The sequence below is a fragment of the Trichosurus vulpecula genome, chromosome 6 (assembly GCF_011100635.1).
Source record: "Trichosurus vulpecula isolate mTriVul1 chromosome 6, mTriVul1.pri, whole genome shotgun sequence".
NCBI lineage: Eukaryota > Metazoa > Chordata > Mammalia > Diprotodontia > Phalangeridae > Trichosurus > Trichosurus vulpecula.
The window spans coordinates 247,238,649-247,266,549 of record NC_050578.1 but is presented as its reverse complement, the minus strand read 5'-3'; the positions used below and the strand labels follow the sequence as shown (position 1 = coordinate 247,266,549).

The 27,901-nt window shown below is 42.5% G+C and overlaps 1 protein-coding gene across 1 annotated transcript in view; it reads right to left on the bottom strand.

Annotated features, from left to right (window-relative positions):
* Positions 1-12,789: 12,789 nt before the first annotated feature.
* The window catches only part of TRIM44 (tripartite motif containing 44), a 166,474-nt gene continuing 151,362 nt past the window's right edge, over positions 12,790-27,901 (bottom strand). Inside the window, exons 5-6 of the mRNA XM_036764090.1 lie at positions 24,761-24,893; positions 12,790-14,219 (exon numbers count right to left, since the gene is read on the bottom strand). Coding sequence (XP_036619985.1) covers positions 24,806-24,893 — 88 coding nt within the window. The 3' untranslated portion in view covers positions 12,790-14,219; positions 24,761-24,805. The remainder of the gene's footprint in view (positions 14,220-24,760; positions 24,894-27,901) is intronic.

Sequence of the window (27,901 nt, the reverse complement as noted above, 5' to 3'; positions counted from 1 at the left end):
CAGGGTTTTATTAGGATAAAATGAGATAATATTTGCAAAGTGTTCTGTAATTTTACAATGGTATGGAAACTCCAACTGTTGCTGCTGCTGCTGCTACTATTAATAGTCTTGCTGCTGCTGCTACTTTTACTATAGAAGTCCCATATAGAAGAAGACCAGTGATTTCATCAATGTATGGAACTCCTGGTGTGAAAACTCCCTCTGCTGACTCAAATCAGTGACCCTTCAGTATCTTATAGTCTTAGAAGGCTGACTGGGGCACAGAGTGGTTAAGTGACTTGCCCACCAGAGTTAGGATTGGAGCCCAGACCTTCCCAGGCTTGAGCTCCAGGGTCAAACCTCTATTCAGCATCATGCCATTAATGTAGTCATATTTTGAGACAAAGGCCATGGACTGAACATTTCGATCAGGCCAACGATATTTTCGTCCCATTCGTGTTTTCCCTACCCCTCTCTAAGATTATAAACTAGACCAATGTCAAGAGATCAATGTGAACTTTGAATTATTTAAATGTAACCTTGATTTCTGAATTCCTGACCTGACTTTCTGTCTTAAAAGGAAGAGGGGGTGGGGACTATCTAATATCTTTTCCTTTCAAAGGCATCAAGTTGAAGTTTTAAAACAGAATTAGATTTGACTGCTGTCTCCAGCCCTCCCTCCAAGATGATGGGCTATATCAGGCCTCCACAACATGGCCCACCAAAGAATTTCTGGTGGCCCGAGAAAAATGTAGAGGATGTGAAAGAAAGTAAAAATGTAACAAGTGCTTTGTCCATGCCCCGCTTAACCTGCTTTCCGCTAGTTACTGCTGTGCCCTCTCTCCTGTTTGTCAAGTGATCTGTGGTAACCAACCATCGTCTGTCTCCAAAAGCCCATCTGCAGCCCAAGGAAGTTTAGTCTATTTTAATTTTGGCCCCTACCTACTTCGAAGTTCTGCGGGTCTGGGCTCTATGTAGGGTGGCTATGTATGCAAGCCTGGAAAAGCCATTGCTGGGGATGGTCCTTAAACACCCTCCACTTGTGACAAGCATTTGCAATCACCAAAAGTCTGAGATGGAGTAATTTTATCCCAGGGAGTGCAGCATTGAAGAAGAGTTGGGCAACAGCTTCAGACAATTGACTTCCCATAGCCTTTTCTTTTAACTCCATTTTCTCCTACTAACTAGGACTGATCCTTTGATTGCCTGCCTGCCTGTATGTCTCTGTTCAGCTCTAGTGTCTTGTTAAAACTTGCAGATACTCCTACTGCCTTGTGATTTTTATCCCCCTTGTTTGGATGGTGGAAACAAAAGCACCAGCAGAGTTTGCACCTAGTGGAGATCAATACAATCAAAGGTTTTTAGCTTTCATCTGGAAAGATAAAAAGTGAGAGACAGCTGGGACTGGGGGACGGGGTGGGGCAGTGGGGGAGCTAGTAGTACCAAAAAGAGAATTTCTAAAAATGTGCCCCTTAGAACTCCAAAGTGACTTGTGGTTTATTATTACTTGTCTGATCAACAAAGCCAGGTTCATGGCTACAAGACTTCCACATGGCCCTCTCACATGGAATGGGGTCTACCATCTACTGCTTCTAGTGAGGTAGGAAGGAAATGTGTGTGGGGGGTGGGGGTGGGGAGGGGTTGTGTTTGTGACGGGGAGGTCTAATGATTTCTCCAGGAGACTGGCTTCCTGGGTTCTGTAGTTATTTCAGTCTCTGACTAGAGGGTGGTGTGTGGGGGGGGTGGGGGGTAGTGGTACCTTGTTTCTCTAGAGTGAAAAAGGTGGAGGCTAATGCTAGTTCCAACCTACTGGAAGGTCGATTAATGAAAACCTGAGAACCATAAACCGATCTGGGAAAATGTTTCATTTGGACTCTATTAATTGGGGTATGGGTTAATAAGAAGGATAATAACAATAAATCACATGTATCTAACCCTTTAAGGTTTCAAAGCACCTTGTATACATGATTGAATTTGAGTTTGTGAGTAAGCTAATATACTAAGTGAATTAAAGGCATAAGCAGGATGGAATGCCTAACCCACTAATTTATCAGGTTTCAACCACAGATTTCTAAGAGTTTCGGGACCCCTTACAGATCATCTCCTCCAGTTTGCAAGCCCAGGCAGGAATCCCCCTACAAGTACACATGTATTACTACAGGGTTTCCTTGATTCAGTTATGGCTACATCACATATGCTTATACTTGTATACATTGTATATGTTGTCTTCCCTTATAGAAGTTGTTCCCATTTTGTGTACATGTCATTGTCCCCTTTAGGAGTCTTATGAGGGTGAAGGATCCTTCTCAGAATAATGGTTTTAAATTCATAAAATAAAATACATAGGATTATAAAGGAATCCAATTGTATTAAAATACAGTTATGTGGGGGCGGAGCCAAGATGGCGGCTGGTAAGCAGGGACTAGCGTGAGCTCTGTAGTGAGTCCCTCCAAAAACCTATAAAAAATGGCTCTGAACCAATTCTAGAACGGCAGAACCCACAAAACAGCAGAGGGAAGCAGGGCTACAGCCCAGACAACCTGGATGGTCTCTGGGTGAGGTCTATCCCACACAGAGCTGGGAGCTGGGAATGGAGTGGAGCAGAACCCAGCCTGAACGGCGTGGACCATCCAGACCAGAAGCCAGGCGGAGAGGGCCCTAGCGCCCTGAATCAGTGAGCTGCGGCAGTTACCAGACTCTTCAAACCACAAACACCAAAGACTGCGGAGAAGGTTAGTGGGAAAAGCTGCGGGAGTAGAAGGAGTTCTCGGGGTTCGACTTCCAGCCCCGGGGGCAGCGGAGGTGGGGCAGCTACAGCTATTGTTACTTCCGGCTCCAGGCCCACCTGGTGGGAGGAATTAAGTGGCAGATCAGAGCAGGAGTGTACAGCCTGCTGAAGATCAAAGCCCAGTCCAGGTTGGGGGTTGGGGAAGGAGCCCTACTGGTGTGGCAGAGCCGGCATCTCCCCCCGCAAACGTGGAACATAGAACTCTCTAGTCTACAAGCAGTCATACCCCACTGAAAAACTCAAAGGTCAAGTTAGTTGGTTGGGAATATGGCCAGGCAGCGAAAATGCACCAAGATTCAGTCTCAGACTTTGCATTGTTTCTTTGGTGACAAAGAAGACCAAAACATATAGCCTAAAGAAGTCAGTAAAGTGCAAGAGCCTACACCAAAAGCCTCCAACAAAAACATGAACTGGTCTCAGGCCATGGAAGAGCTCAAAAAGGATTTGGAAAAGCAAGTTAGAGAAGTAGAGGAAAAATTGGGAAGAGAACTGAGAAGGATGCGAGAAAACCATGAAAAACAAGTCAATGACTTGCTAAAGGAGACCCAAAAAAATACTGAAAAATACACTGAAGAAAACAACAGCTTAAAAAATAGACTAACTCAAATGGCAAAAGAGCTCCAAAAAGCCAATGAGGAGAAGAATGCCTTGAAAGGCAGAATTAGCCAAATGGAAAAGGAGGTCCAAAAGACCACTGAAGAAAATACTACTTTAAAAATTAGATTGGAGCAAGTGGAAGCTAGTGATTTTATGAGAAATCAAGATATTATAAAACAGAACCAAAGGAATGAAAAAATGGAAGACAATGTGAAATATCTCATTGGAAAAACCACTGACCTGGAAAATAGATGCAGGAGAGATAATTTAAAAATTATTGGACTACCTGAAAGCCATGATCAAAAAAAGAGCCTAGATATCATCTTTCAAGAAATTATCAAGGAGAACTGCCCTGATATTCTAGAGCCACAGGGCAAAATAGAAATTGAAAGACTCTATCGATCGCCTCCTCAAATAGATCCCAAAAAGAAATCTCCCAGGAATATTGTCGCCAAATTCCAGAGCTCCCAGATCAAGGAGAAAATGCTGCAAGCAGCCAGAAAGAAACAATTTGAGTATTGTGGAAATCCAATCAGAATAACCCAAGATCTGGCAGCCTCTATGTTAAGAGATCGAAGGGCTTGGAATACGATATTCCGGAGGTCAATGGAGCTAGGATTAAAACCTAGAATCACCTACCCAGCAAAATTGAGTATCATGCTCCAAGGCAAAATATGGATTTTCAATAAAATAGAGGACTTTCAAGCTTTCTCAGTGAAAAGACCAGAACTGAATAGAAAATTTGACTTTCAAACACAAGAATCAAGAGAAGCATGAAAAGGTAATCAAGAAAAAGAACAAGAAAAAGAAATTGCAAGGGACTTACTAAAGGTGAACTGTTTTGTTGACATTCCTACATGGAAAGATGACAAGTATGATTCATGAGACCTCAGTATTAGGGTAGCTGAAGGGAATATGCATACATATATGTTTATGTATATATATGGGTGAATGTGTATGTATGTATATATCTATGTGTGTGTATATATATATATATATATGTAGAGAGAGAGAGAGAGAGAGAGAGAGAGAGAGAGAGAGAGGGAGAGAGGGAGAGAGTGGACACAGGGTGAGTTGAAGATGAAGGGAAGATATCTAAAAGAAATAAAATCAAATTAAGGGATGAGAGAGGAACATACTGAGAGAGGGAGATAAGGAGAGATAGAATGGGATGGATTATCTCCCATAAAGGTGGCAAGAGGAAGCAGTTCTGTGGGAGGAGGGGAGAGGGGGGATGAGGGGGGAATGAGTGAACATTGCTCTCATCAGATTTGGCCTAAGGAGGGAATACCATACATATCCAATTGGGAATCTTACCCCACAGGAAAGAAGAGGGAAGAATATAAAAAAATGGGGGGGATGATGGAGGGGAGGGCAGATGGGGGTGGAGGTAATCAAAAACAAACACTTTCGAAAGGGGACAGGGTCAAGGGAGAAAATTCAATAAAGGGGGATGGGTTGCGAAGGAGCAAAATATAGTTAGTCTTTCACAACATGAGTATTGTGGAAGGGTTATACATAATGATACACATGTTGCCTATGTTGAATTGCTTGACTTCTTAGGGAGGTGGGAAGGGAAGAGGGGAGAGAATTTGGAACTCAAAGTTTTAAAAACAGATGTTCAAAAACAAACAAAAATGTTTTTGCATGCAACAAGAAAATAAGATACACAGGCAATGGGGCCTAAAAATTTATCTTGCCCTACAAGAAAGGAAGGGAAAAGGGGATGGGAGGGGAGTGGGGTGACAGAGGGGAGCACTGACTGGGGAACAGGGCAACCAGAGTATACACCATCTTGGAGTGGGGGGAGGGTAGAAATGGGGAGAAAATTTGTAATTCAAACTCTTGTGAAAATCAATGCTGAAAACTAAATATGTTAAATAAATTTTAAAAAAATTAAAAAAAAATACAGTTATGTATGTATCTATCTATTTATCTGTGTATCGGTCTATCTATCTCTATCTACCTAATCTATCTATCCATTAATCATCTATCTGTCTGTCCAACCATCTGTCTATCTATCTATCTATCTATCTATCTATCTCTTAAGCCCAACAAGTCCGCAGATGCCAAGTAAAGAATTCCTGCCCTTTAGAATGTAAGCTCCTTGAGGGCAGGGATTGTTTCGTATTTGCCTTTGTAGCTCCAACATTAGCATGGCTCCTGGCACATAGTGTTTTTTCTTGGGACTAGACATCTTACAACATTGATCAAGAACTTCCAGTGTGGAAACTTCTTATACCAATTCAGGTTAGCACCTCTGTTGTAATGAAGCTTTAGGAGCAGCCAGGGATGCTGAAAGGCAATGAAGCCAGTATGGGTCAGATGCAGGACCTGAACCCAAGTCTTCTTGATTCTTCATCTATCTGTCTGTCTGTCTGTCTGTCTATCATCTCTCTCTCTCTCTTTCTCTCTAGATATAGATATAGGCTTATATATGAAATATAAAGAAATATGTATTTCTTTTTATATCTCTATCTCTTTATCTCTATCTATCCCTGCCCCGTTTCATTCCATCACATTCCAATCCAATCCAAGGCTGGCTCTCCATCACTACCCCACATGGCCTTTCATATCATCTCACTGATACATGTTTACAAAAGGGAGTTTTGCTAACCTAGTTAGAAAGTAATAAAGTGCATCAATTATAAAATACTTTAAAAATCAAACTTTTTATTAGTTCAAAAGTAAGGTTTTTTGTGACTCAATGTATGTGTGTTTTGGGCAGTCACCAACTCAGATTTTGAATTGGATGAGACCTTGGTGGAATCTTGTCCAAACCCCTCATTTTACAGGTGAGGAAACTGAGGCCCAAAGAAGGCAAATGGCTGACCTACGGTCACGCTGGCAGTAACAAGCAGGGCTGCCCAGTCCTCAGACTTTAAATCCAATGCTCTTTCCACTGGATCATCCCCCTTTGCTCTGTATGGGTAGGGACCACATTTGTCTTTGCTATGAAAGTTTGATACTTAGGCGTCACAATGATAGCCAATATTGTGGATATTCCCTTCATTGACACAGGGCATATTTTCTCTGCAACTTAGCACACAGTCTTCAAGGTGAATTGTCATCATAGAGTTTCTAATGAAAATGAATTAATAGAATCCATCATTGTCTGGCCATCCCAGTGATGAGTGTCTCCAACTCAGCTAGGCTGGTCCTCAGATGACAGACCTGGATCCCATCACCAACTCAATGCTCAAAGCCCATCCAATCTGGAATGGGGGCTGCTAGTACTTTCAGAATCCTCAAGAGCCCAATGTCAACATCCCTCTCTGATGAAGCTTCAGAAGAAGTCTTTGTTGAAGGATGAAAACTTGATCCAAGAATGAAAGATTTTGCTTTTCTTAAAGTTTTTTTTTCAATACCTCCCTGAGCAAAGGTATTCCAGGGAACTCAGGAAGAGTAGAGAATCCCATATCTAGCAAGTGTTAAAAGCATCAACTCAAACCATTTGCAGTGACATATGCAGATAATTATGAATATTTACACCTAGTTGCTTCCTCTGTGTGCAACTCTGAAAGATAAATGATCTTTTCACTAATAGTTTATTGATTTCCAAATGTGCAGGAGGCCCAGCTCAAATGTCATGGGGGGGACATGCTTAATTTATCATTATCAAATAATTTAAAGGATGAAGGTGACACAGGGAAATATTAACTCAATATTAAACTTCCTGGAAAGACGGAGGATTCCCCTGTTTCATCTTGGGAGTTGAAGAAAGACAGGAGATGGATAAAGAGAGAACGGGGACTACACAATCTTTGGCAATCCTTGTCCCAGAAGACCTGAGGTAGTGCTGGTCATTTTTCTTTTGGCTGGTTGGAATGTTTGCAAGATTTGGAATCTCCTGTCACCAAGCTTAGATCAGGTCTAGTATGGACTCTGTGGCTTTTTTTGGCCACTGGTGAAATATAGTAGTGATTTTATTCGTAAATTATTTTTATCCCCAGAGCACAATGCCTGGCACATAGTTGGCACTTAATAAATATTTATTGATTGCTTTTATCTTGCCCAGATTGGGCTATGCAGTTGAAATGAGGAACCTTTTGCGTTAGTCCAATAGTATATCCATCTTAGATGGACATTGCCAAAGCTCTAACTAGTATTTTTTGTACCTGGGACAGCAGCATTAGGATTGGGGGGGAAGGTAGGGAGAGTGGTCAGTTACTCATGATGTAGCCACTGTGCGGGGTCAGCATCCCAGGACACTTGGAATTTTTTAATCTGATGAAGGGAGAGGAAGGTACTACTGGGAAGAAGAGGAGGCTGCATTTGCTACTGCTAGGGTGGTAGGATTTGGTAGAGAAGGAGCTGTGACTTAAGATAATTTTGCTGGTGACTTCTAAATATACTACCTTGAAGCAAAACCCTGGTGGCCCCATCTTTGTTATGTAGCTCTAGTCACTGACCATGGAAAATGAACTGGACCAAGCTGACCAGGAGGAGGAGAGGGAAATGGCAGCGTTGTCAGTGATCCCAAATAGCTCCCTCTTGCCTGAGTATATCTTTTTCCCACTAAGATTGTTCTAGTTCTGCTCTGTCTCTGGGTATTATGGGACACCGTGATCTCTGAAGGTTCTGAATTACTGGAAACCCAAGGGTCATGGAAAGAGCTACAGTGGCAGAAATGCCCTAGGAGGCGAAGGCAAGCTACTAATGATAACACATGCACGAAAACTGGCCAAAAGAAGACATCATCAAAGACATGTGCGAACAGAAAAAGAGGTGAGTGGATCATCTAATGGGAAATAGAAAGGTAGCATAGGTGTTATGTGATTCATGTAATTGTCCATGAAATATTGGGGTGGGGGAGAACCATCAGAAGAAGCTATTGGACACCTTGGGTGGATCATCTATGGATGATCTATGGAAATGCATGTACAAGGACTGCACACATTGAGAAGGTATGGACGGTTTCTAGTCCTCACCATGTACTTGCATGGATGAGATTAGATCCATCCTTGTATCAAAGGCTTACCTTTTGCTCCAGATTTGGGCTTCATCAGTCCATCATAATTTTGTTTGTCTTCTGTGCTTTGCTGGTTTCTTGCACATATTCGATGGATCAGATTCAAAATGGAACCTGTTGACACCGGGCAGGGTTGGGGGGAGGTGTTGGAGCTTTATTTGCTTTAATGGCTGATGTATTTGTACATACATGGGCTGCTTCCTAAATACTATTTGGTTAAGGATAATAGATTTAGAGCTGGGAGGGAACTAAGAGGATATTAGTCCAACCCCCTGATTTTGCGGAAAAATTCTGTGTAGCACAAGATTCCAGGACATCTCTCATTTCTCACTAGTACGGCAGTGATCCATCATTGCTGGCAGCTTTGAAAAGTGAAAATACTTTGTGCATGTATGGCACATTGTAATTCTCAAAGGCAGTTCAAATATATATATATATATATATATATATATATATATATATATATATATATATATATATATATATGCATGTGTGTGTGTATTTTTTTCATTTAGGCCCTGGGACCTGGAGAGGCAAACAAGGAAATGTTATTCCACTCTTTTTTAACAAATGAGGAAACTGAGGCTCAGAGAAATTGTGACTAGTCCATGGTCACCTAGCTGGTTCATTGCAGAGTCTGGATGTGAAATCTCATTTCCTTGACCTTGGACCTAGGTCCTGGTGCCCTTTCACTGGCAACCACCTGACAGTGGAATGTGTCGCTTGGAGATTTTTGCTTTAATATAGATGAATGAGAGGCAGCATGACCCAATGGATAAGATGGCAGCCTTAGCCTCATGAAGACATGGGTTCGAGTCCTGTCTCTGACACATACTAATTGTGTGACCACTGGAAAGTCTGTAAACTCTGTATTCTTCCAAGCAACTCCCCAACACTCTAAATTACAAAGGATAAGTGTCGGGAATTCCCAACACTGATGGAATCAAGAGTCTAGAGCAGGGGTGGGGAACCTGCCATCCCTGTTTCTGAAGCCAGATGTGACCTTCTGAGTCCTCAAGTGCAGCCCTTTAACTGAATCCAAACTTCATAGAACAAATCCCCTCAATAAAACGTTCTGTTCTGTAAAACTTGGACTCAGTCAAAAGGCTGCACCCAAGGATCCAGAAGGCCACATGTGGCTTTGAGGACAGCAGTTTCCCCACACCTGGTCTAGAGCCAAAAATGACAACAATAAAAAGTAGATGAAACCACTATTTAATATATGCCAAAGGAATAAATGTGGAAATGTGGAATTTGGTGGAACAGAGTAGCAGCGGCACTCCTTTGGGCAAGACTAGAGGGAAGATCTTCCTGTCAAAACATGCAGACATTTATCTCCTTGCAAGGCCAGCCCTTGGTGTAGAGTCCTCTGTAACATAAAGAATTCTGGGGCCGTGTCATAAGGCCTAACCTGACTTCAGGCTTTTTAGTGATTAGAGGAAAAGGAATAAAAGTTGAGTGTTTCATTCTGCATTTAAAGTCCATTATGACTCTTTGGCAGAAGGTGGTTGGTGTGCTTTGTCTTCACTTGTTTGGAATCGTGGCTTATTATTGCAATGATCAGAGTTGCAAAGTCTTTCAAAATTAAGATATCTGCATGCTTGTTAGTTAGCGAGGAAAGAAAACCCCACATCACCCCTCACCCACTAAGTCACCTTGAAGCAACACTTTACGGGCTGATGAATTATTGCAGGGACTCCTTTCAGCCTATGAGAGCAAGGGTCCAAGTGTCAATTAACTTGGAATTTGTGATTAGGGTTGGACAAACCCCTTGAAAGGGTGCAGGAGTCATCAGGAACATGCCATTGTTAAAAGATTGAGGGGTATATACATATATATATATATATATATATATATATATATATATATATATATTTATAGTTAAGAAAATGAACTGGATGGAAACTCATAGTTTTGGTACTGGAAGGGACCTTAGAAACTCTCTGGTCTAACCCCTCTTATTTTACCAATGAGGAAACTGAGATCCAATGAGATCATGTGATTTGCCTGAGGACACAATGGTAAAAAAGTATAAGATTTAGGATTTGAGCCTAGATCTGAAATCATCCTCATGGCAAGTAGAATGGGATAGGGTTGCCCAGGGGACAGCCTAATCTTCTCTTCCATCCTGGAAGTCATTTTCAGCTGAAATTACAGCTTTCTATTAGGCTTTCCAATAGTCCAACCTAGACTGTAAATTCCTTGAGGTCAGGGACCTGTCTTATATAAACTTTGTATCAAATGAGATGTTTGTAAAACACTTAGCACTGTACCTGGCACACAGCAGGTGCTAAATAAGTGCTTCTTCCCTTCCCTTCCATCTTCCCTGGTCCTGAATACAAGGCTCTTTACATAAATGGAGACTAATTCATGTTGTCCCAAAGGACAAAAAACGAAGCATCATTTCTATAATTCATCAATCACTGTGGGGACAATAGTAATGATTCACCGTGAGGGTGACGGTTTGCAGGGGACAAACACTAAGAGACTAATGCTTTGATACATCAGACTCAGATTTTGGGGGGTGCCTGCAGTTTTGCTAATTGTGCACTTTTCAACCCAAACTGAAATCTCCAATCTTAAATCCTTCCCATTCCACCTTCAGTATTTTCCCCTTATTTTCTAAATGAGCCCCAGTGAGAGAATTCTTGAGTTTTGTGTATAAAAAGTCTACCTCCCAGAACTCCCTGGGCTTGAGTCTGAATTAATGAAATCAATCACACGATGAACCTTGCCTTCCTTCCGAAACAAACCATTTCAATGGCAGTCAGGCACCGTAATCAGCACCCAATTCATCATGGAGACATTACCCACTTCCCCTGATGAATCCTCCTAGGGGGCTCTCTTGTAGAACCGGGGGCCCTGTGCCCAATCAGGACCTAATTGAGAACCAGAGTGGTCCCAGAGGAGGATGGGAGCAATACTACTCTTCTGTTCAAGGGCTAGGAGGTCACCCTATAGTTTGGCAGAAATTTGTATCAGTTTTTTTTGGGAAATGGACCTGGCTCCAGGCTGATGACTCTGCTAGACAGGTACGGATGAGGCCTGGGCAAAAACCATTGCTGTGGGTTTAAAGATTCCCCGGTTAAAGTTTTATCAGGCACTATGGACAGCAAGAGGCTATAAAGCAAATTTTAAATCCTTCCTAAGAAAAAGCTAAAGTGCTTTCCCTTGTGCATTATTGAGATATGATAATTTATTTGGACAAGTTGCAGTAATATTTTTATATTCTTGGTTATAACCATCTCATAAACTCCTGGATTTCCAAAATCATGATTCAGGCCACAAACTTTTTTTTAAAATCGGTTCTCATGGCCTTTTGGAGGCCTCTAAAATTTGCCCATCACGAGGACAGAGTTACTATTTTGGGAGACGTGGTGGAAATCACTGATGGGGGGGAAAAGGCAGAACCAGGCTCTATATTGTAAATCTAATAACTCCTCTAGCTTTTAAGGAATGACCTTTGAAAGCACTTTCTGTTAGGGTAGTTGCTGTTGGTACAAGCGGTAGGGTGAGGCCTAGTCGATATAATTCCAGCATCATTCTTCTTTACTGACTGATGGGCCATGGACAATTCATGTGGGCTTAGCAGCTTATAGGCAGATTGTGGATGAGGAATGAGAGCTTGCTGAAGCATCCAAAGCCAGTTTGCTTTTTCGTATGCCAGGGCTCCTACCAGGGCCCAGGATGGCATTGATGAGATGGAGGTGGGTGGGATAAAACTATAACCATGAATCTGTGTCCTCTGAATTAGCAGCATGATTTCTGTCCTGAGCTGAGCTGGGGGAGGCAGAGACATCTGGACACCAATGTGAGGCTGCTGGATTGGAGAGACTGAAGCTCCTTTAGGGCTGGGAATGTTTGCTTCATTTCTGCCATTGGAGTCCCAGTGGATAGCACAATACCTGGCACCTAGTAGGCACATAATAAAGGCTTGTTGATTGACAAGTGAGGGAGGAACTCCTCCCTGTACCATCTGATAACTTCCCATTATTATTGCTTACTAAGTAAATTCTGTTGTAGTAGCTAGGTGGCTCAGTGGATAGAGCCCTGGGCCTGGAATCAGGAAGAACTGAGTTCAAATCCAGCCTCAGACACTTCCTAGCTGTGTGACTCTGGGCAAGCCATTTAATCTCTATTGCCTCAGTTTCCTCTTCTGCAAAATAGGAATAATAGCACCTACCTGTTGTGAGGATCAACAGAGATAATAATTGTAAAGTGCTTAGCTTAGTGCCTGGCACATAGTAGGTACTTAGTAAATGCTAGTGTTTCTAATGTGCTGAAGCAATCTAAGTGCAATCATCAGGCCTCCAAATATAGGGTGCCCTTTAAATTTTCTGCCTTGATGCAAAGACCCTTTTGCCCTGCCCTAGTTACTATCCTGGGTTGGGGGAGATGTTGGAGACATCGGTCTGGACCCTTCCACATAGAAATAATTTCACACCACACAGAGTTTCAACAGCAAAAATCAGAATTCCAAGAGAAAACCAGTTCCATTTTCAACTCTGGGTATGGGTTGCAGCAAACCATTGCCCACCCACACACTGAAACCTCCCAACCCCTCCCCACCTCCGCCCAGATCAGAAAATCACTGAGCTGAAGGTGTCATGAGGTGGGCAGCCATCTCCAAGGCCTTGGTGGGCTTCCATCCTCAAGGATCAGGCTTTTGTCTTTGGTTCTGGCTTAGAGGGCTCAGAAAGAGACTTAGTGCTGTATCTCAAAGACCAGAACAAAGGAAGGTGAGCTGGCAGACAAGAGAAGGCAAAGACACCTGCTTCTAATCCTTTGGGTGTCTGTGATCCTCTATGAATTGAAAAAAAGCTAGAGTGCTGGAAATAACTTAGAGGTTTTTAGGTATAGAGGGCTCTAAAGGATGGTTATCTTCTAGGAGTCAGGAGATGTTGGAAAACCATAAACTTGGGATGAAGATCAATTCAACACATCACTTGGATACAAGGATCTTATTTCATTTTTAAACAAGAACAAGGAAACCAGAAACCCATGCTGAAGCTACCACTTCATTTTCATGACTATCCTGGCCTTTTAATGTGTGGTGAGTAACATGGAAATCTACAGAATTTCCAAAGAGAAACCATGCTCTGATAACATGTTCCTAGGAACCTTTGAAAGATAACCTTGAAGACTCGGGCAATTAGCATGCCAATTAACTGAGCCAACTTTCACCAAAGTCAAGGTTAATCTCTCAGCATTGAATAAAGAAACTGAAGTCCTGGGCAGTCCCATCAATGAAAAAATACCTGGTTATCTTTCAGTCTCACATGGCTATTTCTTCCCTTCATTGCAAAGGCATCCATCTTAATTAATGGCCGCACCCTTTCAAAACACCAGGGTCAAACTTTTGGAGAACATCAACACAAGAGCTCCATCAGTGGTTCCAACTTTGTCATGATGTAATGGAACCAAAATGGTTTTTTTTGTTGTTGGTTGTGGGCAGAGACAAAAGAGCCCACCTTGCCCAACCCTGATGCCTCTGGATTCTACTGGGTTCCCGGGTCTAGAGCAGAGCCTTCCCTGAGTCAGTGCAAACTTGCTTCTGGGAGATTTTACAAATGACCCTACTGGTCTGGCATAGAAGTGCTCCTGATCCCACTACGACAGAACTGGGGGACACATAGCACACAGAAGAGCGCAGCCCTGGGAGAAATGCATGTCTGGGGGCAGGTCACAAACCTGGGGGCTGGGGACATAGCTCTTGCTGGAAAGTTCATGGAGAAGTGAGAGGGTGAAAACACGCACACATTCACATACACATGAAGAACGGAGGACTTTGTGTTACTGCTGCCACAAACAAGTAAGCATTCATGTTTTTTCTCTTCTCCTGTATGTTTTCCTGCTTAGCAGGCTGGTTGGAGAGGGGTTTTCCTAGGAAACAAAAAAGAGGATTTATTTGTTAGTGTGGAGAGCTTGTAATGATAGTCTTTTCTTTTCTTTTCCTTCTTTCCTCCCTTCCTCTTTCTTTCTCTTACCCTCTCTCTTTCCTTCCTCCTTTTCTTCCTTTCCTCTCTTCCTTCCTTTTTTTCTCCTTTCCTTCCCAACCTCCCTCCTTCCTTCTTTTTCCCTTCATTCCTTCCTTTTTTCCTCTTTCTTTCTTTATCCTTCCCTTCTTCCTTCCTTCCTTGTTCTTTCTTTGTTTCTTTCGTTCCTTCTTTGTTTCTTCCTTTCTCTCTCTTTCTTTCTTTTCTCCCCTTCTCTCCCTTCCTCTCTTCCTTTCTTTTCCTTCTCTGTTCCCTCCTTCCTTTCTCTTTTTTTTTCTTTCTTGGACTGTCTGTCTGAATCTGCCTCTCTGTCTGTTTTTCTTAAAGTTTTGCAAAAGAAATTACTGGTTAACGTTAGGAGGCGTGACCTTCCCTCTAGGCTAAAATCATCCATTCCCAGCATAGTATAAGAATGACAAAGTGATAATAATAGGTAATCTTCTACTCTTTTCTCCTTCTCTCAAGGAGTGCAGAAAGGCAAAAGCAAAGACAAAGAACCCCCTCCCCTAACTTCTCCTCTCCTTGCCATCCTGGAGCAGTCTGGCCTCAGTGGAGTCTGGAGTCATTCTATTCCTGTAATAATGGCAGGTAAGGGACCAATAGCCTCTTTAGTGTTACATGGACATTTTCCACTTGAAATTGGCTCACAATTCCAATTCATTTCACTTGGGCCCCTGAGTAGCCATTGGGGAAGAATTTCAAATCATTATTGGTTTGGTCAGTGGAATGTTGGGTGTTAGGATTCGGGAGCTGAAAGGGATTTTAGGGATGACGGACAATAAGAATTGGGAGGCGCTTCGGGGGAAACCTGAAAAAGAATCCCCAATATCACATACACAACAAGTGGTCATTGGGTCACCAATGAACCCCCTGTCTCCATACCAACCACCTCCTAAGGCAGCCATTTTATTCTTAGACAATTCTAATGGTTAGGAAGTTTTCCCCAACGTCAAACTTAGATGAGCCCTTTTTTCACCATTTACCCATAGTTCTACCTCCTAGGGTCAAGCAAGAATAAGTCTAAATTCTATTCAATATGGCTGCTCTTTGAATATTTGAAGGCAACTTCATTCATCCCTAAGTACCATTTGTTGCAGAGGGTTTAGTGGGGAACAATCGTGAAGAGGCTTGATATCAAGGGAATCCCCACCCAAACCCCAAACTTTTAACAACTAGAGCTGTTTGTCTTTGTATTCAAGGTGGTTGGTGCATAGCTGGCGCTCTGTTAATGCTTTCTGAATGGAATTTAATCCATATGAGAAATGGGCTGTCTCAGCTGGTCATAGGTTCCGTCATTACTTGAGGTCTTCGAACAAAGACTGCATGATGGGGAGCTCACTATTTCTGTAACAGAAGGAAGGGCAAAAAGCAAAGCAATATCAGGCAGCCCTGGCTCAGAGGTTCTCTTCCATTTCCTGCCCTCTCTCCTCCCCAGTGACCAAAACACTTTCTTTTTCTCTCTTATCCTCCCCAGACCAGACGTGGGGTGGTAGGTGTCCCTTCAAATGGGTGGTATGCTTGTCATCTCTGGTAATGGGCACAAAGGGAAACCTCCAACTGATGAATCAAATCCTTTTAAGCCTAGGGATCCTGAGACCTTTACTGGTGCCCAGGACCAGCCCTACAAATGAGGGACTCTCCCATTATTCCCTGAAATGAATCAGACAGGCCACTCTTGCCCTGTTATTCCCCAACCTAATTTTTCTTCCTTGAACAGAGATGGGGATTTGAGCAGAATCAGGGCAGAAGGGGATTCCTTGCACTCATTCTTTATTACTAGCCACACCACATTGCCAGTAAATCCTTAGGCAAATACTGAATAGTACAAAACGCTGCAAAGTCATTAGAGTTTTCCTTACAAGAGAAATGTGGTTTTACAGGTGAATTAATTTTTTTTTTATATTCCACTGCCTAAGTTCTTTAATAAAGAAGTTATCAATTTACATGCATTTATCAATGCCTACAGTGCTCCAGGCGCTGCGTTAGGTGCTGGAGATTCCAAAAACAAAATGGGTAGTAGTCATAATAATAATGATAGAAATAATAACTAGTGATTCTATCAAGCTTTAAAGTGTATCTTATTTGACCCTCATTAACAACTCTGTGAGGTAGGTGCTATTATTATCCCATGTTACAGATGAGGAAACTGAGGCAGACAGTGATTAAGTGACATGGCCAGGGTCACAGAGCCAGGAAGAGTCTGAGGCTGCATTTGAACTCAGGTCTTCCTAACTCCAGGTCCAGTATGCTTCCATAATCACTTAGTAACTTTGTCGACCTTAGCTTTCTTCATTTACCTGGGTTCTGGGCCCTGAATCTAGACTTCTGACCCATTCTCTGACCCCTTGGGTCACTTCTGCACTGCAGCACTCACAATGCTAATCTTCTACAGGGCAATGCCTCAGTTTTGTATCTGCCCTCCATCACCCTCCCTTGCTTTCATCTTCTATACATGTCATTTAAATCTAAGTTGATCTGGTGAGTTCTCCATGTCAACCTGTCAGTCTCTTTAGACAACTTCCCCTCTCCTTTCTCATTTGACTTGTTTCTCTGCATATTCAGAATGTCAGTCTTGAGATCTGCCCATCCCTTCTGGGCTAACTTTCCCTACAGAATTTTTGCTCATAGGATCCTGGCTATCCTTCCCCTGAAACTTCTGAAACCAGTTCTCTCCAAATCTTGGGTATATGCACATCAAACTATATTCTCCATTTTCCTCTGTCAAAAATTCTAATATTTAAATGGTCACTTCCCCACAAGGTTCACATCATTGCCACCACAACAACCAGTTCCGCCCCCTTGGGGAGAACCAGATACAGAATAAAATGTCTCCTTTTTCCCTCCTACCTTTTAAAGCATGAAATTATCATTAAGGCAAAGAGAAAGACTATTGTACTTAGAGTCATAGGATCTGGAAATTAGCTCTGCTCCTTACTTCCTTTGTGGCCCTGGTCTGGTCACTTCCCTGTCTGGTCATCTGTCAAATGACAGTTCCTTACAGGTCTAAATCTACAATGCTATGCAATGATTAGCCACTCTCCTTTTGACAGAGAGTTCCAGCAGATATTTAGATCTTAGATGTAGAGACCATACAGGTCAGGCCCAAACTCCTCATTTTACAAACGAAGAAACGGAGGCTGAGAGAGGGTAAGTTACTTGCCTAGGGTCACACAGATAGTAACTGTCTGAGGCCAGATCTGAACTTGGGTCTTCCTGACTACAGGCCCAGCACTCTATCTATTGCATCATCTAGCTGCCCACATAATCAGAATTTGGAACAAGAACTGAGATAGAAGTTCCACTTGGTTTTAGATGAATGGTTCCTTCCCAGCCTCCTTCCCTGGCTCAGATTCATCTGCATGGGAGAACCAAGGGATACTGAGGAGTCAGAGAAAAACCAGGAGGGAGAGGGACAGAGACAGATAGAGCGAGAGAGCAAGAGAGAGTGAGAGAGAGCGAGAGCAAGAGCGAGAGCAAGAGCAAGAGAGAGAGAGAGAGAGAAACAGAGAGGTCATGGAAAGGAACATGCCCTCTATACATATACACATGCCTTGGCCACACAAACTCCTATATAAGTGTCTTTCCATACATGTTAAGCATGTTCGCTCTTCCAACTAAGAGTATATGTATTTGTGGGAGAGTGTGCCCCAGGTTTATGGAGAGAAATGTTCTATGGCTACTTTTCACACTATGCTGTTTTATTTAATGCATTTGCTTTGAACTAATTGCTCCCTCTGGCTGACTATAAAAGGTAAACACATTAATGGGGGCCCATGAACTATGGTTTTCAGTGCATATAGACCTACTGAGTAACTTGTACCTGGTGTAGTTTTTCTTTTAGAACTCATGTGTAATGGAGTTACCTCTGGTTGCCACATTGAAACTTATTTTACAGAAGAAAAAAATGAGGCTGAGAGAGAGAGAGAGAGAGAGAGAGAGAGAGAGAGAGAGGAAATATTTTATCACTATTTTACAGATGAGGAGGCTCATACTTAGAGAGGTACACATCTACAGATGAGAAGTTTCGAGAGGTGAAGTATCTTGCCCAGATAATGAGGGCTAGAACTAGGCTTTGAAGATGAGTTTCACTTAACTCCCTGTCCAGCACTTTTCCTCCATGGCTTTGGGTAGAAGAAGGATTAGATTAGGAGATGTGGAAGGTCCCTCTCAGCTCTAAAATGCCATGATTCCGTATGTTTGCTGACACTGCTTGTGGGCATCTCTTCCCTAAGAACTTGAACAATGTTACAGGTCACTCGGCACTCAGCTAGGCCAATAGTAAATTGAGCAGAAATCTTCCTTTATCTTTACCCTGAGGGTCACTGTCCTTGGAGCTTAGGAGGACCTTTCTCAGCTTTGGAAGCAGCCTGGCTGGGCTATTTGGCTGTGAGGTCAAAAATCTCCTCCCTTGGGAGAGGGGGGAGGGATGGAAGAAATAAGAATGTCTGGGGTACTGTCTTGCCCCTGGCTGTGAACCAGAATTTTCATTTCATAAAGAACTATCTATCTCTATAGAAAAATCTGTGCTCTTTTGCACCCAACTGGGAAAGAGTTTAGGGAAAATGTCACGAGGAGCAGATTTCTAGCTCTTTGGCCAAAGGGAAGAAAGACTCGAAATGAGGTCCATAAATTAAGACAAATGTGTCCTAGGCACCAGAGAGAGCTAATGCCATGGTGCTCGTCAGACCAGGCTTAGAGAAAGCCAGTCTTTACCCCTGAATGCTCCTTCTCCTACCCATCCCCCAAAGGGCCTGCCCAAGCTAACTGCAATGTAGCATCCCAAAGCATGTTGGGAAGGCCTGGATCTTGAAAAAAATCATTAAAAATGAACCACACTCTTTGGTGGCATCTGTCCCGAAGAGAACAGAGTGTCCTTTGTGAAAGTTTCCCACCAGGAGCTTGGCTAAGCTTGAACTGGGGCCCTATCCTCCCACTTGGTATTAAACCCTCATCAAGACATTCTTGTTCTTTTTTCATTTGTACTACACCAAGCTGGGGAGGAAATTCAAATGGCACTGAAAATATATGGCCCACGGAGCTCCATGGGGCCCTCTGGACAAGCTTTGGGTTCATTTCTGTAGGTTAGTCAACTAACTCATAGTACGATGAAATGTCAGAGCAAGAATGGACCTTAGAACATAAGTGTCATCACTGGAAGGACCTTAGAACATGGAACATAGAATATGAGAACCGGAAGGGACCTTAGAATGCAGAAGATAGAATGTCAGAGCTGGAAGAGATCTTAGAATGCAGAAGATAGAATGTCAGAGCTGGAAGAGATCTTAGAATGCAGAAGATAGAATGTCAGAGCTGGAAGGGACCTTGGAACACAGAATGTCAGAGCTGGGAAGAGACCTTAGAACATAGATTAGAGCTGGAAGGGAGCTTAGAACATAGAACATAAAATGTTAGAGCTGGAAGGGACCTTAGAACATAGAATGTCAGAGCTGGAAGGGACCTTAGAACATAAAACATAGAATGTTAGAGCTGGAATGGACCTTAGAACACAATGTCAGAGGTGGAAGGGGCATCGGAAGATAGAACATAAAATGTTAGAGCTTAGAACAAAGAAGATCAGAACACTGGAAAGGACCTCTCATTGTATAAAGGAAGAAAACTGAGAAGCAGACGCTCCAATGAGGTCTTTTGTTTCAATGTCCCTCAAGAGCTTTTGGCCAGTCTCGTGGTCCAGACTATTCCCCAGAGGTTTAGCTTATTGAGATGCACAGAATCAGACTTAAGTTGGAAAAAACCTTTAGAGACCATTTAATCCAACCTTGCCCTAGGGACAGGGAACAGGCTACCTCATGGGCAGCCTCTTATATAATAAGAGAGTCCTAATTGTAGCCCAGGCCTACATCATATTGAAGCAAAATCCATCTCCCTCTGGGGCTACAAATAATTTCAGCTGTCTTGTACATGAAAGCAGTTCAAATAATGGAAGACAGAAATCACAGCCTCCTTATCTTGGTCCAGGGACTTCTCTCATTTCAGCTCCCAGACTGAGCTGAATATTTCCCCTGCTCTTCTGGCCAGCAGATATTTGAACTCATTCAGCCTTCTCCCCTCTCAGGCTCCCCTGATCATTCCCCAAGGAATGGAGAACCATTTGTCAGATATGTTTTCGGGGGCTTCATTTCATGTATGGGCTGGACTCGGTGGCCCCTGAAGTCTCTTCCAACACTCAAATCCTGTGATTTTTATCAATGGTTTTTGTTCCTTTCCCCATTTTGTTGCTATTCTCAAGAACCCTTTCCAATTACCCGTGATTTTTGGTCACGATCTTCCCAATGGTGAGCCAGAAAAGTGGATGGAGACATCACAGCAGCATCTGCCACAAGGACAAGCTTAAGCTGGAATTCAAAGGTCTCTTTGGGGAGAAGTGTGTGAATAATAACAGGGGAGGGGGACAATCAGTCCATCAGTCCGCAAACATTTATTAAGCTCTTGCTAAGTGTCAGCCACAATGCTAAGTATTGGGGATACAAAGAAAGGCAAAAGCAGTCCCTGCCCTCAAGGAGGTCACAGCTTAATGGAGGAGACAACATGTACTTATATAAACAGGCACATACAAAGTAGATGGAAGGTACCCTTAGAAGGGAAGGTGTTAGCAGCTGCAAGGGGCAGGGGGAACCATGAAATGCCTCCTGTATAAGGTAATCCTCAGGTATATTCCAACCCATCTGATCTGGACAAGTATAGGCATCTTTTCAACAGAACATAAACTCTAAGGAGGTTGGAGACTGGATCTTAGAAATCTCTACTAATTTACCAGAACTGTGTTTTGCACACAGAAGGTACTCAAAAATTTCTTTGAATGAATGAAATGCGAGTAGGGATTGATTCATTCTTTTTTACTCATCCAACACCTAACAGTGCCTGGCACACAGTAAATAGTTATTGGATGGCTGAAACCTAGAAAAACCTTGTTTCCATGACACATCTCAGGAAATCATTAGACCCTGGGTCAAATGCTGCTTATAATTATGAGTTTTGGAGGTGGCAGGGACCTTAGCAATCAACCTTTCATCTGAAAAAAAAAAGATCTAGGGGTTTTAGAGGACCACAAGCTCCAACATGAAATCAACAACATAGTCTGGCAGTCAAGAACCCTAAGGTGATCTTAGGCCCCATTAAGGGAGGCATGGTGTGAAAGAATAAGGAGATGATCTAGTCCCCGTGTCATCATCCCTAGTTGAAGCATAGTTAGGATCTTGTGTTCATTTTTTGGGGGGAGGTAACTGGGGTTAAGTGACTTGCCCAGGGTCACACATTTAGTAAAAGTCTGAGGTCAGATTTGAACGCAGGTTCTCCTGACTGCAGGGCTGGTGCTCTATCCACTGCACCACCTAGCTGTCCCTTGTGTTCATTTTCATAAAAGGTACTAATAAACTGAAATGGGTCCAGAAAAGGGCACCCAGGATGGTGAAGGGTCTCAAGTTCATGCCATATAAGGGAGTGTTTGAAGGCACTAGGGTTATTTAGTCTAGAGAAGAGTCAGGATGTGTGAGAGGGACCATGATAAGGATCTTCAAACGTTTGGAGAGCTATTAATTTGTTTTGCTTGACTACTTCTAATTTGTTACAAAGTTCATGTTTTCTTTTCAATGGGGGGGGGTGGAGGAAGGAAGGAGGGGAAATGAATATTCATTAATTGAAAAAAAAACGTTTCATAAAACATGGTTACACTTCTTCTGTCTGGTCCCAGGGGACAGAACTAAGAGCAAAGAGAGGAAGGTGTGAAGAAACACAGGAGCTTTGAATTTAGGAGAAACTTTCTTTCAATTAGAACAACCTTAAAGCAAAATGGGCCACTTTGCTATTAGACTATGAGATCCTTGAATCATCTTGGGATTGTGAGGGTTTTGTTGTTTCTTGTTTTACCTTATGTTGTATCCCCAGAGTTTAAAAGCACAATATTTGGTATGTAGTAGGTGCTTAATAAATGCTTGTGGACTTCGGGAGGCAGCAGATTCCCTCTCACCTGAGGTCTTTAGGTTAGATCCTGTTTCAGGTGTGGGTTAGATCACATGATCTTCTAACCCTGAAATCCCGAAACTTTGCCATCCATCTTGTCTACACCAAGCCACCTCCCTTCCTGGATCCTCCACCCCAAGGAGTGCTTTTTTTTCTTATGTGATTTCAAAGCACTCATCTAACTCTAATTTGTATTCTAGATATCTTATTACATGTCCAGTCACTCATTCTTACTACATCATGAGCTCTATGAGAACAGAAAATGTGCTTTATTCTCGTATCTCTTATGCCTAGGTGCTTATAAAATAGTTGTTGATAGATGAAGAGATCTGTGAAGTCTTTCATTCAACTGAGATGGCTTAGTGGATAGAAGGCTAGCTTGGGGTCAGGAGGACCTGAGTTCAAATTGTATATCAGACACTTACTACTGGTATAGCTCTGAGCAAGTTACTTAGCCTCAGTTTCTTCATCTGTAAAATGGAGATGATGATAATAGCACCTACTTCCCAGGGTTGTTTCAAGAATCAAATGAGATAACATATGTAGAATATTTTGCATACCTTAAAGTGTTTCATAAATAAATTCTAGTTATGTCACTGTTGTTCAACCAAGGAACACTGCTTATCTAGCTAGCTCACTCCATTGATCTCTGGCCCTTCTCTGGGTCATTAGCTGGAGAAGTCAATGCTAGGCTCACTTCCTAGTGAGCTCCCTGAGGGTAGGGAATATGCCTTATGTAAATCTTGTGTCCCTTTTCCCAACAAGTACAATGAACTGTACACAAAAGGCATTTAATAAATGAATATAGATTGATTGATGAGACAAAGGGTCATGATGTCTGAGGATTACCCCGAGATTGAGTAATGACTTTTAGTAGCCTGAGAAAATGGATTTCACTTAAGTGTACGGCAATTCCCTTAACTCTGAGTGTGAATGGGCCAGGGTAGTAGTGGGTAGCAAGGTGGGAGGAATGGACAGAAGGCAGGGTTTGGAGTCAGAGCACCTAGGTTTAAATCCTAACCAGCCACTCCCAGTTGGACTTTGTAATGACTCCATAGTTCAATATGGCATATCTCACAAGTAGTCTTCCATCTCTTGCTTCAGATGGGGGGACCTACTGTTGCCAGCCCATTTCTCCTTAGGGTTGTTCTAATCATGAGAAAGTTTATCCTAAAATCACAGCTATATTTGCCACTTCCAACTTTGAAGCATTTACTCCTAAGTGGGTAGAACACTGCCTATCCAAGGCTCTTGCCCTCTGGGACCATGCAGAACAGGTGTCAGAGCTTGCCTTGTGGACAAGTCATGTGTCTTCTCTGGGCCTCTGTTTCCATTTACTTTGTTTATGTTTTTAAATATACTGATGGATGAGCTATCATTTCCCCTCATGGAACGTAAGCACCCTGAGGGCAGGGACCATTTCATTTTTGTTTTTCTATTCCCATGCCCTTAGCACATAGCAGATACTCAATGCTGGTTGGCTGGCTGCATGATAGATGGTCTAAATGAGCTCCACACTCTCTTCTAGCTCTTAATCTTAGGGTCCTAGAGTCAACAGAGGCTTAATTATTAATTAATCATTCCTCTGCATATTTGCTACAAGGGTTTTGCCTTTCTTTCTCTTTGCAATGGGGAGAGGGTGGTGGGAGGGACAAAAAATGCTTGTTAATTTAAAAAAGAACTAAAGTTTTATTAAAATGGTTCTATTTGGTAGCGGGGACAGAACTAAAAACAGTGAGTGGAAAGTATGAAGAGACATATCTAGCCTTGGTTTTAGGATAGACTTTTTTTAGACTTTTTTTTTATTTTTAGTTTGCAACACTCAGTTCCACAGGTTTTTGAGTTCCAAATTTTCTTCCCCTCCCTCCCCTCCCCCTTCCCCCCAAGATGACATGGAATCCGATATATGTTCTACATATACATTCACATTAAACATATTTATTTACACAATAGTCAAGTCATAAATAAGAACCATGATCAATGGAGTGAATCATGAGAACAAAGAAACAAAACCAAAAAAAAAAGATTTAGAAAAGAGAGCAGATGGTTCCCTTGAATAGGATAGACTTTTTAATTAGCAACAATAATGAAAATAACTAGAATTTATATAGCACCTACTATGTGTCAGGCACTGTAATAATAATAGCTAATATTTATATAGCACTTATCATGTACCAGGCACTGTGCTAAGATCTTTATAATTATTATTTTGTTTGATCCTGGGAGGTAGGTGTTATTATTATCTCCATTTTACAGATGAGGAAACTGAGGCAAACTGACACGAAGTGACTTGCCCAGGGTCATCCAGCTAGTAAATGTCTGAGGCTGGATTGGAACTCAGGTCTTCCTGACTCCAGACCCGGCACTCTATTCACTACACCACCTTTTTGCAATCAGAACAATGGGAAAGGGTACTTAGGAGTATTTGGGTGTGTGTGTTGGTGTGAATACCTGACAAGGCTCTCTTCCATCCAGCAAGTCAATGGCTTCTGCCTCTCAGAAGGGCCCGTTGGCTGATGAAGGGTCATCATCGTCATATCTATGAGACCCTCGGTTTGGAGGGATGGCTGGGAAAGGATTGAGTCTGGCAGAGAACAAAAGAAATGGTTGTCAATCATAAGACCCAGAACCCAAAACCTAGAACTTATCCTAGGGAAGTGGCTGTGACTAAAGTACATTCTGCCTCCAGAAGGGCTTTGCATTACAAGTGCTGAAACCCACACTAACAGGGGTAATGAGCAATAATTATGATCATGGTAGTCATGTTTACAAAATACTTTACATATATTAGCAGTGTTTCATTGTCAAAATAACCATGTGAGGTCACTTCGAGGGATCACCGATGTCATTTCACTGATAAGAAAACTGAGAATAAATCAATTACTTATGGCCATACAGCCAGGATCAAAGGCTGGATTTGAACCAAGGTCTTCCTGACTCAAGGTTGGACACTCTCCCCACCATGCTTTTCTATCTCTCGCAGCAAAGTGTCTGCCCCAGTACTTTGTTCCTTTGCTCTCCCCCCACCCCCTCGGTATTGCTAAAGACCAGTTAATGAAAAAGGTGGCCCGCCCTCTGGCCTCCATCAGTTCAATAGATTTTTGAAAAAGAGTATGACACATCTTAATTGGACAAGGGTGCCTTTCCTGCCCCCTTTAAGTCCTTGGCTATTAATTAATTCAATAATTAATGCTGTAAAATGATTATTCAACATAGGAGGACAGAGAAGTCAAGGAGGATCAGCATCCTGATAAGGCTGAAAAAAATTTTAATATTCTTTAAATTAAGGTCCAAGTATCGCCCCCATCTCCTCCTCTCATCCTATGAGGCAAGAACCAGGATAGAATTCTCTTGGCTGTCAGGATGACCTCAAAATGGTCCCGGATGGGCCATAGGAAAGGACATTCTGTAGCAGAGTCATGCCAGACACCTCAGTGAGTTGGTGCTGGGTCAGCATTTGAAATAAAAAACTCCAAATGATAGGTTTGGAACCCCTAAATGTTTTATAGCAGACACTTAAGCATTTATGAACTTCCTTTATGTCCTATTAACCAATCGGTGGCAGCGGAGTGTAGCAGGCAGAAGATCTGGGCTCTTATCTCATCTCTGTGCTCAAAAGCATGTCACATCACCATTCTGAGCCTCAGTTTCCTCATCTGTAAAATGAAGATAATAATGCCTAGTACAGAGTTGGTGTGAAGCTCAAGGGAGATTTTATAACCCCATATATATAAAATATATAGAATATATATACATACATACATACACGCAAACATATATATCTTAAACATATATCTTAAACATATCTTAACTACTCTTCATCTACCACTTTGTTAGGAATTAGGGGAGAGAAGGAGGGAACAAGCATTTCTAATAGTGCTTAGTATGTGTCAGGCATTGCATTAAGCCCTTCACAGATATCTCCTTTGAGCCTCACCACAGCCCCGAGAGCTAGGTGCTACAAAAAGATACAAAGTCTAGCTACAACACAGTTTCTGTCCTCTATGTCTAGAAGAAGGAAATGGGACACAAATAGTAAGATACAATTCTCTAGTTCCCTCATCCTCACCTCTTTCCCCAAACACAGGATTCCGTACACAGCAGATGCTAAATAAATGTTTGTCAAATGAATGTTAGAGAAGTAGGAAACAAAGAACCAGGTGAGGTCATGGGTGAAAGTAGATGAGAGGGCTTCATGAGGAAAGTGGTACTGAGCTAGGCTTAAAAGGTGGCTGGAAATCCATTGGGTGAACAAGAGAGGACACAAAAGCCTACAGACACATTATTCGGAGCACAGAGCAATGTTTGATTGACCATTGCTCAGAGGGCATCTTGGGGAATAATAGCAGATGGGGATGGAAAGTAGGCTAGTCCCAGATTGCAGAGATCCTTGGACATTAGGCAAATAAGTTTAACTTGTACATAGGAGACAATAGGGAGCCATGGGAGATTCTGACTGGAGGAGTGACCTAAGGAAGATGATTCTGGAAGAAGGATAAAGGATGTATTGGAGGGGTGGAAGGGAAAATGAGGGTCCAGTTGAGGGAAATGGGCTATGAAGGTAGCAGTGAGAACTGAGTGAATGAATGAATGAATGAATGAAAAAGCATATTTTAAGGACTTATGTTTTAAACACTGTGCTAAGCAGGGAGTTACAAATATAAAAGCAAAAAGAGCACCTGCTCTCAGGGAGCTTACTTTCTTAATAAGAGAAATAAGCACCTAAAGGTGAGTGGTGGCTAGAATGAGAGGGTAGGGCAGAAGATGTAGGATCAACAGGATTTGGAGACTGATTAGATCATAAGTTGGGAGAAGGAAAGAGTTTAAAAACAACAACAGGGGCACCACGTAGGTCAGTGCATAGCGCATTTAGAGCACCAGCCCTGGAGTCAGGAGGACTCTAGTTCAAATCCTGCCTCAGACACTTACAGACCTCTGTGACCCTGGGCAGGTCGCTTAACCCCAATTGCCTCCAAAAACAAAACAAAACAACAACAGTAACAAATCCTCCAGTGTGCTATCTAGGGCCAATAGTGGTGCCACAGACAGTGGCACATGAACAAAGAGTAGGTTTAGGGGGGAAAGATGATTAGCTTGATTTTGGGCATGATGAGTTGGAGGTGGAGATGTCCTGAAGGCTGCAGTTGTTGATGTGGAGTTTAAAGGAGAGTTTACCATGGAGACATAAATTTGGGAGCCAGTGGCCCAAAGGTGATAGCTGAAGGCATGGAAGTAAGTGGGACCACCAAAGGAGAATGTATGACAAGAGGAGCCAAGAGGAACTCTCTAGTTATGGGACAAGATGGGGATGAGGAGTCAGTTGGAGGAGAGAGGAATGTTCAGAGAGGTTAGAAGAAGAGGAGAAGAATGTGATATCTGTAAATCCAAGGAAGGTGACCAAGGGGGCAATGAGATCAAGCAGGATGAAGAACAAAAAAAATCCATCAGATATGGGGACTAGGAGGTCTCTGTTGACTTTTTCAGGGGGATGGAGTGGGAAGGGAGTCCAGTCCACAAGGGGTTGAAGAAGTAAAGGCATTGGGTGTAGACTACTTTTTTTCAAGAAGCTTTGCAGTTAATGGGGAAGAGAGA